The sequence below is a fragment of the Schistosoma haematobium genome, chromosome 1 (assembly GCF_000699445.3).
Source record: "Schistosoma haematobium chromosome 1, whole genome shotgun sequence".
Lineage (NCBI taxonomy): Eukaryota > Metazoa > Platyhelminthes > Trematoda > Strigeidida > Schistosomatidae > Schistosoma > Schistosoma haematobium.
In genome coordinates, this window is record NC_067196.1 from 20357060 (window position 1) to 20370114 (window position 13055).

At 31.9% G+C, this 13055-nt stretch overlaps 1 protein-coding gene across 1 annotated transcript in view; it reads right to left on the bottom strand.

Annotated features, from left to right (window-relative positions):
* Positions 1 to 326: 326 nt before the first annotated feature.
* MS3_00000003 (uncharacterized protein) overlaps positions 327 to 13055 on the bottom strand; it is a 32168-nt gene continuing 19439 nt past the window's right edge. Inside the window, exons 16-21 of the mRNA XM_051207944.1 lie at positions 11551 to 11571; positions 10685 to 10705; positions 9115 to 9135; positions 7678 to 7700; positions 4470 to 4571; positions 327 to 781 (exon numbers count right to left, since the gene is read on the bottom strand). Of these exons, the coding sequence (XP_051073358.1) occupies positions 4504 to 4571; positions 7678 to 7700; positions 9115 to 9135; positions 10685 to 10705; positions 11551 to 11571 (154 nt within the window). The 3' untranslated portion in view covers positions 327 to 781; positions 4470 to 4503. The remainder of the gene's footprint in view (positions 782 to 4469; positions 4572 to 7677; positions 7701 to 9114; positions 9136 to 10684; positions 10706 to 11550; positions 11572 to 13055) is intronic.

Below are 13055 nucleotides of genomic sequence, written 5' to 3' on the forward strand. Positions count from 1 at the left end.
TTAAAATTTTCATTGTTTTATATAAAACTGTCTGTATAGGATTTTGTCTATACGGTCAAATTATCATTGAAGTCAATGTCATAATTTGTAGTATCGGATATTATGTTAAGCCCATATACCTTATTCTCGCTTTCTGACAGGCCAATCTATTCATTTTACTTGAGTCACACTTTGACCTTGTTGATTATTCGCTTATCAATCTTGCATGTTTTTATGTGAGGGCATATGTATGTGTTCACTTCTTATCCTATTCATCACGTCTGTAGCATATTTTTGTGTGACTATAAATATTGATTAACGCTTAATTAAATGGAGTTGACTCACTATGATGATTAGGAGTATTTGAATTATAGTATGAATTAAGAATCCCAGAAATAACGTAATCAGATCAACAAGTACTAGATAACCACAAATGAATGTACTGTATTTAGAATTCGAAATCAAGCATTCAACAAGTACAAAGGAATCAATAGTTCATTCAAACACCACACTCACACACCTTATCCACCGCGCGTTATTTCGCTTCACTCTCTTCTCTTTGCTTCCTCTATATTTTGTCTGGATCAACGATTGTATGAAATGTACGTATTCGAAATTCATTCTCGTATTTGACGTATTTAATTCCGTTATTGACTAACGCGATTTAATTCGATGAAATATACGAGGATAGGCGACATATATATTTCGACAGCAATCATTCAATAACGAACATTCATACGATGTAATTGGAATCAAATCCCGAGTCACTGAAGTAGTGAGCCCGTCAACTACACCGTCCGATCTAAAAGACGATGAAATAAAGGGTCTCACAAGAATTTATGATATAAATCAATGAATCAAAAATATCATTCAATTATCAAAGTAACCTATTTAGTTATCATACTTTGCATACATGTAAATGTAAATAAAATTTTGGCAAATCAGATTTTAAGTTTTTTTTATTAAGAACTATTTGTTTTTTAGATAAAATTTAATAAATTCCAAGTTCGTTACTCAACTGAATCTGTAATAATAGCAATAATAATGGTATCATTTTCAATCAGATGTAGGTTTCTTGTCTGTTTTACTCGGATTAATGCAAGAACAATGAACATAATCGAATGACACGAATTTATTATATTTCGTGGTTTCTTATCAGTCATCAACTAAATTTATGTATCCAAAAGAATTCAGTTGTCAGTCTTGCTTTGCCGTGGTGACATCATATTCGTCAATGTTTGTTACACAATTCTTTACATGACACTATTTATTAATCTTTACCTCTTATCTGATTTGTACTTAGTTGATTTTGTTTCTGAGAATTATGTAACTAGAACATTAATATTTCATTTCTAAATGTTATATTCCGACGAGAATTATGAATGGTAACTTTTGAGAAATATTTATGGACCAATACGATACACACATATTTTTGCTGTATAATTGTTACGTAGCTAAACTATGTATATTCATGTTTCTTTCATTATAAGCTTTATTGTAACCCATAGACTATTGTTATACCATTTACCGTTCTTGAGTCCTACTTAATCTATTAATTACAGTCTCCCACATTCACAGCCACTTTTGGCTAGATAATGTACAAATGTTATTTTCTATTTTATGGTGCGATGTGATCTGTTTTGTTTGTATATAAATCCAGTATGTTTGAAATACATGAGATCAGTGTTCTGAACTTAACAGGCAAGGATAAACCGGAAGAAGGACTGATAAGAACTGTAGACATCTGGTACGGGTTTTATGCATCATCGGTCTGGTCGATAAGCCACTGTTCTCTTATTGGCGGTATCATAGAATCATATATTAGTGGGGCACAATTTATAACACTAAGTAAATTTGCTTCTATGTTCTTAGCTTTTATTCTTGAATATTCTTATATTCAGACTATAAACGTTCACATTATTTAACACGTAAACATAACTGAATAAGGTATAAATGAAGAAATTGATAATATTTTATAACACCATACTTCATCTTGCTAGTATACTCTATAGTAAATAATTCTTGTGTCCATTGTTTGTATCTGTTTCAAGTACTTCTATTCATTTGTGTATGCTAAATTCAGTACAAGCTAACTTTTCTGAAATCACAGTTTCGAAGTTATCTTGGGACTGAAATACAATCGAAATTTTATTTTCTTATTATGACCGCGCGATATTTCATAAACTATCAGTCATTTATGATTCATTCTAAAGTATATACAATCCCGTGACAAATGTTTGTATGGTTACACTTTGTGGGTTGCATAACATACAAGTGTACCTCATTTAATTGAACGGAATTATACCCCACAATTGAGAATGCAATTAGTTTGAACTGTTTTATTCTTTTAAATAATAGATTTATTACGAGAATTTCAGTATTCTTCTACAGTCCGTCAGTGGTGTAGTTAAGGTTTTCAATGGATTGATATACTGTATTTGTTCGACTAAGTGACTTTTTATTTCAATTGAATGTAATCATCTTATTATGGTTGTACATATGAGACGTTTAGATTAGATTTGTTTACATAACATTTTATGGATTGTGATATTGTGTTTAATATTTATTTGTGAAGTATGAACAATTATTTATGCAGAATTTTAATTCAAACTAATTGATATAGGAGTATAGTATATAGACAAACTGAAATAAACTCATCGACGTTTTGGTCAATCAGGTTTAGAGACTTAATGTTTAGGTCACGTTTAAGGGTTTATGGCTTTAGGAGCAAGGTCTATCTGCAAGTTATATGCACGCTACACATTAAGAACTGAGCATTTGACACGTTCATATGATATCAGAAAACTTAGTTTTTCGTTTTGATTTTTAACATTTTAAGTATTGTACAAGGGAATTTGTACTCCTCGTCCTACGTGAAATGAGATAAGAATCATTTATTTTAGAATTTGGTTCAAAAAACCCAACAGTCATTTTATTGATTTTAATCAGCTCTTTCGTACAATATGCTTTTACTCTAATTTATTTTGATGACTTTTACAACAACGAAAACTTCGTGGAACGTTTTGAAATAATATTCAACCTTAAGGCATTTTTGGCATCACACCAGAACAACAGTCATATAAACAAAGTGTATGTTTTATCAATAAATCCTCATTAATGTTTGTAGTTATACACCCAAGTTAGTGATTTGAAAAGAAGTGTTCAAGTCTAGAGAAAACATCTCATTTGTAATGAAGGTACATATAATTAGAATTGTTTATAATATAGAATACAATTATTAATTTCAATAAAGTAAGAATAATTAATAAAATAAATCGTATCCTGTAAATATTGTTGTTATTCCTTTGTTTATGTTTGTAAAGGGAATCAATTGTATTATTATTAATTTATTGATTATTACATCTTTGAGGATTGATTCCTGTTATGGTATGCGTTGTTTGAAAATGTGATACTACACAAACTATGCTTTGCACTAACCCCGTAACCAACCAACTGACTACTTGAGCGAGAACACAAGAGTAAGAGAGAAAGTGTACTGGGCTATTAAATGGAATGTACAAATACTTATTCATATATATAACACTCTATCCTTAGGAAACTAACTTACTGACCACAATGAAATATACTTGACTTTTGGGTCACTTCTGACTGCCATCGACTGACCTTTTCATTAGGTTACGTCTGACTTGCCCTCCATATCAATCCTATTTTACTTTAAGATCTTTTTAGTACTGGAACAGTTGCGATCTTTAGTGAGCGGTAGCTAATCTCTTGATTTCATCATCAATATCGTGAGATTACCAGAACATGATAATAAAGATTCTAGATAAGACTGAAATGTATCTTTAAGAATTTAAGTCTAAATGACGTTTATAATCTTTTAGCATTCTACACATCATTCTAATGAAATAGTAACATTAGAAAACCTCAAGCTGAAATATGCATTCATTTAATTTGGAATTAGTCATCTAAAAATGTATGATATATAAACATTGATAGTTAATAGAACTCTCATTTTATTCAGAAAGATACTCATAATCAAACTAAAATAGAATGGTATCCAGAAGGTGTTTTGTGAATATTATAGTAATTTCAGTAGTTGAGATCATGAATCACTTGTTAAATCTAGAAGCACTAAACGGTCATTTCGTTGTATTGTAGGACTCCTGAGCAGTGCGTATCCACGATCCCGCCCAGGATCTATGAGTCTCGCGCGCGAGCGCTTAACCATTAGACCACTGAGTCGGCATCCAATGAGATCGTGGATGCGCACTGCTGAAAAGTTCCACAATAGGAAGAAATGGCCGTCCAGTGCTTCCAGATTTTCCATGGTGGTCTAGCTTCAATTGACTCATGATTTCAACCTGTGAAATTTCTAAAATCTCCACAAAACCCCTTCTGATAATTTATTATTGTCAAAAATACAGAATACAATATTTTGTATGTTAAGTTGTTTTTTTTTATTTATAATTTTATGCAAAGGTTAAAACTAAAATTATGTTATACCAATTATTTAAGTTTTTAGTTACGTGTTGAATTAACTATACTGCAATAAATTCACTCTCATATTGATGTATCGTAATAGTATGCTGGCATTTGGAGTTCTCTAATATTATCATCTACTAGTAAAACTGTTTAAAATATAAAATAAAGAATAAAAAAAATAATTAAGTCAAACTTGTTTTGATTACTTTTAAGGAAAAATTTTTTACTTATAAAAGATGAATTAAATTCTTCATTTATACCATCAGAGAAGAGTTTTTATGGATATTATAGTAATTTAATAGTTGAATTCATGAGTTAATTGAAGCTAGACTATCATCGAAAACTTGAAAGCACTGAACGGCCGTTTTCTCCCTAGTATGGGACTCCTCAGTAGTGTGATTCCACGATTTCAGAATATCTAGTAAGAAGCAGTGACCAGTGGAGTTCAACCAGGTCTGTTGTGAGATATCGGCTCACTGAAGACAATGGTGGACGGTGGCATAACTTCGTGGATTGGTTGAAGTTAGACATCAGTGGTCTCAGTGGTCTAGAAGTTAAGCGTTCGCGTGCGAGACTCATAGATCTTGGGTTCGAATCTCGCAAGAAGGGATCGTGGATATGCACTGGTGAGGTCCTTACCTCATTTACAAATAGTGAAAGTATCATCCACATATCTCTTATATAGATGAAATCTTTTAATTATTTGTCAAAGCACCGTATTTTCTAAATTGGCCATGAAACAATCGATCAAGGGTGGCGGTAGTGAACCCATTTCAACTCAGTCAGTTTGTCAATAGGAATCGTTATTAAATCTGAGTTAAACATTCGGAGTACATCGTAGAAATAGCTCTTTTAGATAATGCTTCGGGATATAAATATCAAATTTGTTATGTTCGATATAGTTACATAAAAAACACATAGTTTTTGTGTGTCGAACATTTGTAAAGAGAGGATTGACATCCAATGAGATCATTTTTTAACCATTTACATTGATATTTCTAATTGAATCAACAAAGTCAAATGAATCAAGAAAGTTGCACCTATTAATGTGATTTCTAACTGGCTTTAAAATTTCAACTAACCATTTAGCAATCAAATGATACAGAGAGCTATTCATATCAAGTATAGGACGTAGGGGAACGTTCTTCTCATGAACTATTGGGAGTCTGTATAGTTTCGATATAGTGAAACTCAATGGTCTGAGATGTTCACAGAGGTCATAACTGGTAACAGATTCATCCTTCATCTTCCTTGGTTAAAATTTGTTCCGTCTTCTCATTTGTACATTTATGCATGGTTTCTTTAGAGAATTTGACAGAATCTGATAATTTTGTGGATAATTTGATAACATAGTCATGACAATCTATAAGAACAATTCTATCACCCTTATCTGGGAGACACAGTTCTAAATTTTGATCTCTAAGATGATCAATTAGTTGAGATTTATGTTCTTTTTTAAGTAATCGTCCAGTTTTAGGTATTGTGTTTACATATTGACAACAGTCTACACGTAACTTATGGTTGCTTTTTTCACTTATGATATTCAAACATGAATCTAATTCGTTCACAACCTAAGTAATTATAACATTGTTTGTATAAATCAAACTGTGATGAAAAGCAATCCTTCATACATGAATTTTATCACTTATGAAAGAAGTTGGAATTCAGCTCTATCTCCAGGTTAATGTTTAAGACCAGAGGGTCAGAAAAAACATTCATAAAGTACATATGATTTAAATTTTGATAGTTTCTCTGACACCGATTAATTAAGGTGGTCAATGGAATGATTTTCGTTTCTCATTTTTACAAATGTCTACATGTTGTGTGATATATCTGGTAACCAAAAAGTTCAAAATACTATACAATACCAAATGACTGTTTATTGAAACAAATTTAATTCAACATTAATTAGTATGATTCTTAATTTGATATTTTAGTGGTTGAAATCATGAGTCAGTTGAAGCTAGACCACCATGGAAAACCTGGAAGTACTGAAGGGCCGTTTCGTCATAGTATGGGATTCCTCAGGAGGGTATACCCACGATCCCGCTCCCGCGAGATTCGAACTCGGGACCTATGAGTCTCGCACACGAACGCTTAACTTCCAGACCACTGAACCGGCATCCAACGGTGTTGATATCTAACTTCAACCAATCCACGAAGTTATGCCACCGTCCACCATTGTCTTCAGTGAGCCGATATCTCACGACAGACCTGGCTGAACTCCAGTGGTCACGGCTTCCCCTTGAAGTCAATCACTAGTGAGCAGATGATTATTATCAGAAGGGGTTTTGTGGAGATTTTAGTATATTCAATAGTTTAATTCGAGTCAATTGAAGCTAGACATTAACAGCGTTGGATGCCCGCCGGCCCAGTGGTGTAGAGGTTAAGCGTTCGCGCGCGAGACTGATAGGTCCTGGGTTCAAACCTCGCGGAGCGGGATCGTGGATCCACATTGTTAGGGAGTCCCACAATAGGAAGAAATGGCCGTCCAGTGCTTCCAGATTTTCCATGGTGGTCCAGCTTCTATTGACTCATGAATTAAATTATAGGATTACTAAAATCTCCACAAAACCCCTACTGATATTTCAGTTTTCTAGATTCTTGATTTCATTGAGTAACCATTGAAGTAAATAAACAAATCTAGACTATCTGGAAGCTATATTGAACAATGTGACCTAGATACATGAATTGTCATTAACATAAATTTTGTGAGGTTAATAATGCTCCATATTATAATTTGATATAAGACAGATCAAACTATAGAAATGACTAGAAATAAATGTTTGGTTACTCTCTGAGAAAATGTATCAGTAAAAATATTACTACATATGATTGTGCAGTTTTGATGACACCTTGACGGTTTGAAAAATAAGATGCAGATCCTATTTAATAATTCTTTTGAGAGAGTATGATTTTGAATCAGTAGAATAAAGAAATCCCAATTTATTCTGTTGCTATTTTAATTTTCAGTGAACTTAATACATGATGAACGATTAATGGATCAACTATTTCAATATGTATAGCATTTATCTAGGTATCTTTATTACTACGGCGAACAATAGATTCAGAAATCAAGCTGCCCCCTCATTTATTTTAAGAAAGACATCCTAATAGTCTGAATGTTATATAAGTCTTCTGTTAGATCTAAATTAACGTCGATTAATGGATAGTTTAAAGACAATTATCAACGTATTCATTTTATAAATATTACAGAGTATTACGTAACCAAAAATTCAAGTCAAAACTCACATGCCATAATTTGCATGAACTTCCTATAGTCGAAATGCAAGTTATAAATAGATATCATGTATTCTTGAATTGTTATTTATGATGTACTAAATGAATTAAGAAATTTCATTTTATGTAAAAACGAATGATCAGAACGTAGGTGGTTTGAAATCGAAACCTATGTATGGGATTTTAGTGTTGATATATATATATATATATATATATATATTTCCTTGTGGTAGGTGCCATTTATTAATCTCAATGTTCACAAGAACATTTTGAGGATAAATGCAATTCAAGTTTGTAGTCTAGATAGATAATATTTATCCTGCCCTAACAAATCATCAAAAGTAACCAACTAGATGAATGAATAGAATTAGTTATATATGATTAGATGTGCAGTTGTACAATTAATAATTTCTGTTAGGAAAATATTTTCCAACTCAGACTTACAAACAAATGCTTACTTACGACACTAGTTTTTGTGTATGTAAAGTGTTTTACTGTTTAAATTTGAAACAATCTCTCTATCCAATTTCAGTTAATTTATTATTATACTTTTGTTTGTTTACATCAATATTTTTGGAGGATTTAGATGTTCATTATTATTTTGAAGTCTCATTAAGACATTTTTTAAGTGGAGAGATAAAGCATTCATGATTTTGATCGAGTTTTGTTCTCTGAGATGGATGGTTTGGCTGTGCAGCTTTTATCATTATTCTGAACGACATTGTCAGCACAAACTTCTGATAGAAGTGAAGTGTTCGAATTTCTTCACATGTGGCTCACAGTTTGTCCTGTAGACTTCGATCTTGATTGGTTATTGTTAACATTTAACCTGTCATTGTTTACTACTTTATTTTGGTTGTATCTCCCATTTATTTGATTTTGGTCATATATTTGCCCATAATTTTTCTTATTGGTTGTGAATTGAATGGAGAAATTCGAACACTTCAATTCTACCTGAAGTTAGTGTTAATAATGTTATTCAGGATAATGACAAAAGCTCCACGACCAAACCATCCGTCTCAGAGAACAAAACTCCATGAAAATCATCTACCTGAGCCACAAACTCTTCTCAATCATCTCAAAAAAATCGATGAATTATACCCACAGTTTTGTCGATGGATATTTGTAATGTGAAATTTTTCTAATCGACCACTGTATATTCTTGAATTGAGATTTCCACCTCTTAATTAATTTATGTAGATGACAGTACTTCTAGATCACATAGATTTTTATTTTAAAAGTGTCTCGTTTTCCTATTAGGGAGATTAATAATAAAAATCTATCCTTGTTGATCACGAGTTAAAAGTAATGAGAAGAATATAATCAACTTTATGAATCAATGAAACGTCTATGTAAAACAACTAAATTGAAAGATTGAATGAAACGATCATCTGGTTTATTTAGTTAAAGAAATAATTATGGGACTGAGAAATAGAACAGTAAACTTACTCGGTTATGTAGTATAGGGGACTGATTAAAATAAATAATGAAAACAAATCGTAATAAACAGTCATTTTAGAAAACAACTCAAAATAAATGCAAGGAGTTTATGCTATCTACAACAAAAACGCGTATTTCCACATATTTTAGCTATCATAGACTACTTATATCAGATTTACATATTATAAGAATGTGTAACCACAGATGGGGATTGGACATGAAGCTAAATCAGCTGCACATGTAAATGAATGTACATGGTGTAGTTTGTGATTTAATACAAATGAGTGGTTATTTGGTATCTTTTTTATCTGTAATACCAATGTGAGAGTCGTATAGGTTTCTCAGATCTATATATTTGACTGTTATCAACTTTGCTTCATTTCTTACTTAGATTTTTGAAAATTTTCAAGATCTTTTGAAGCCTTAAATCTATTTAATCTATCTAATTATATTCATAAGTGTATGTGAATGTGTAACAATACAAGGAAATTATATGAATAGGTTAGTAAAATACTTCCTAAATGTAACTATATGGCTTTCTGTCAAAATATCAGGTCGGTCAACAATCACAGTTATAGATCACTGATGCTATAGGTCTATTAGACGTTAGCATTTCTTTATATCTTAGAGTTTCCTTCAAATTATGAAGGTTATACTTTTGGTCTTGTATCGAACTATATGTCAATTATTAAAATACAATTTAAAGAATTGAAGCTGACATTCCACAATCCGTGGGATGAAACGGATCAGATTTGTGTCTATTTTTTTCAGATGATAATATGCTAAAAAAGATTGAGTTACAAGAGAGAAATCGAGCGACAAAAGTTCTATATATACCGTGTTTCAACAAGAATTTTGACATAAGTGGATAATACAAATATCAGTATACATGCATTAAAAGCAAAAATGTGTTACACGTACATTTACAGATCACTGAGTACTGACCAATGTTATGTTTGTTTAGCCCTTTATTGTTGATCGAATTCTATAGATGAGTTTGGAATGTCAACATGAATCTAAATGACCCGATATCCTACAGGTCACTTGAGAAACGGATAACAAAATGGTAACATCTCAGACCATGAAATTGAATGAAACTGATCTGAATCCCACAGGAAACACCAGTTAGCCCAAGAATAAAAATATACCTTGCTAACAACTGAAAACTATCAGAAACCTAAGTTAGATGTATCCTGACGATAATCTTTTTTACGCTTCCTAATAAAGGTTCAGATATAAAATTATTGAACTACATACAGTAAAAAATCAAATCATGACAAGATTTGAGATATAAAAGTCATTATAACAGATGAATAGATAAACAGATAAGGTAACAGATCCTAAAAAACAAATAAATTTTGATTTATCCATATATAAATGAAATATTTCAAGCTAATCCGGCAACCTACAGATTTCAAGTCAATGTAACATAATTATTGAGTTTCTATTTTAGCCACTGTAATTACCTAGTGTTTGAAATTGAGGAGCTTACACATTAAAAAGTGAGTTATCATCTAGTTCATTAAGATTAATTCCATAAATCAATTATTCCAAGAAATAACTAAACTGACAGACTCACTTTACAATCCATAAAGGAATCCTAAATGACATGGGAATTTGAAATATACATTATTTACAATGTACCGAACGAAATATTCAAGGATTATAAATTATTATCAGAAGGGGTTTTGTGGAGATTTTAGTAATCCTATAATTTAATTCATGAGTCAATAGAAGCTGGACCACCATGGAAAATCTGGAAGCACTGGACGGCCATTTCTTCCTATTGTGGGACTCCCTAACAATGTGGATCCACGATCCCGCTCCGCGAGGTTTGAACCCAGGACCTATCAGTCTCGCGCGCGAACGCTTAACCTCTACACCACTGGGCCGGCGGGCATCCAATGTTGTTGATGTCTAACTTCAACCAATCCACGAAGTTTCACCACCGTCCACCATTGTTATCAATGAGTTACTATCTCACAATAGACCCGGTTTAACTCCACTGGTCACGCCTTCTGACTAGAACTCCAGGAAATACCTCTTGAAGTCAGTCTCGTGGAGCGGGGTCGTGGATGCGCACTGCTGAGGAGTCTCATACTAGAACGAAACGACCGTCCAGTGCTTCCAGATTAGAAATTAGTTGAATTATTTATAATAGAAATCAGAAGTAAATGTTACAGGTTTTATTTATTATTAAAATAACAAACTAACTGGTCAAAAATTAAATTTATTAGTCAATTGTACAGTTACATAGAAATATTTACAAGAAACTCTATAGAGTTTCGTTAGAAATATAGAACTTCCATCGACATTCTTCAATGTAATAATAATAATAATATTAAATATAACCTATAGTTCAAATATCGAAACCTAGCTGATATTGAATATACCAAATGGATAATGATAAATATTAAAAAAGTATTCAGATATTGTTTAACTTACCACGGCTTATTGAAGATGAAACTTTAATCGGAATAATAAAAAATAATTAATGAGAGATCAATTTTCAATAATTAATTCATCTTAATGTCAACATTTTATAAAACTTATATAAAGGCTAAAGAATTAATATTACCATGATACTGATATCTAAAGTAGTTTTATATTGAACCGTCTGATTAATATGTAATGTTGTTTAGGCTTACAAGCTAAATTACTCGGTAATTGTGTAGTAAATGATTTGTTCTCATTTTAATAGCATTATACATCATGAGCAAATATGTATAGTGACTAGCAGTGGAATCCAAGACACGCGTTTCTTCCTACTTGAGAATCGTCAGCTGGATGTACCTGCACCTCACAGTTGTTGTTTACTCTGGGATTCGAACCCAGTAACGTCTGATACAGTCACCATCACCTCATCTACTTAGCTACTGAGTCCTGACAGTCAATAGTTTGTGCAATGGGGTGAAGTTTAAATTCATTTTGTATTGTTTGTTTGAATCTTCTCATTGATGTTTAGGACTGCAACCAATCAGTCCATTATTGGCATATGTACACCCTGTGCATATTGCCTCGATATTGTTTTAAGTCATAAGCATTATTAGTACTTAATCATAACCAATTTTTCAGTTAATCTGATCATGTCAGACTGTACTAAGAACAAATTTCAAAAATACTAAATAATCGCACCAAAAGGATAATGGAAGTAATTATAATGTAAATTAAAGTGCTATTCCCGTGAGAAAAAAAAATCAAAATTTCTAAGAGCCATATTGAATATTGGGACTTGGACCCAGTACCATTCGCTTCAAACTTCATTGCGTGCATCCAGCTGACTAGTCAGAATCGGGATGAAACGCGAGACCTGGATTCTACTTCTAGCTACCATCATCTCCGATTATATTGCTTGTGATTTAAGACAATATCGAGGCAATCCTAACAGGATGCATATATGCCAATAGGAGACTGATTAATTGCAGTCCTAAACATCAATAAGGAGATATAAACAAACAATACACAATGAACTTAGTATTCATTATGGTTTAAAGTTTTCAAATATTCTCCAAGTTCTTTTTTTTATTGTGCATTGTGTGTGAAAATATTTCATTGTCCTTCCGGAAAGTAATATTAGTGTAACTTACAAATCAAGTGAACTGTTCGAATTCCTATGCAGTTAACTTCTAGGTAGATCTTAATTATTTTTGAGTTCAAAAGCTTGCTACTATTAGTTACATTAATATTACTCACACAATTATCTCAATTCAATGTGAAACGATACAATCTATGATGTCACAAACTACAAAAGAAGCAAAATCATCTTCGATGTCTAGAAATTCCGTATCATCATTAATACATTATAAGTTTCTGATAATCGTTTTCTTGTTACACTATCCAGATTTATCAAAAGGACTAATTGCTTTGTAAATAATTTGAATGTTGTTTGGATAACTGACCGTACGAGTTGAAATCAACAAATAAAAGGTTGAAAAACTATAGACAAATAA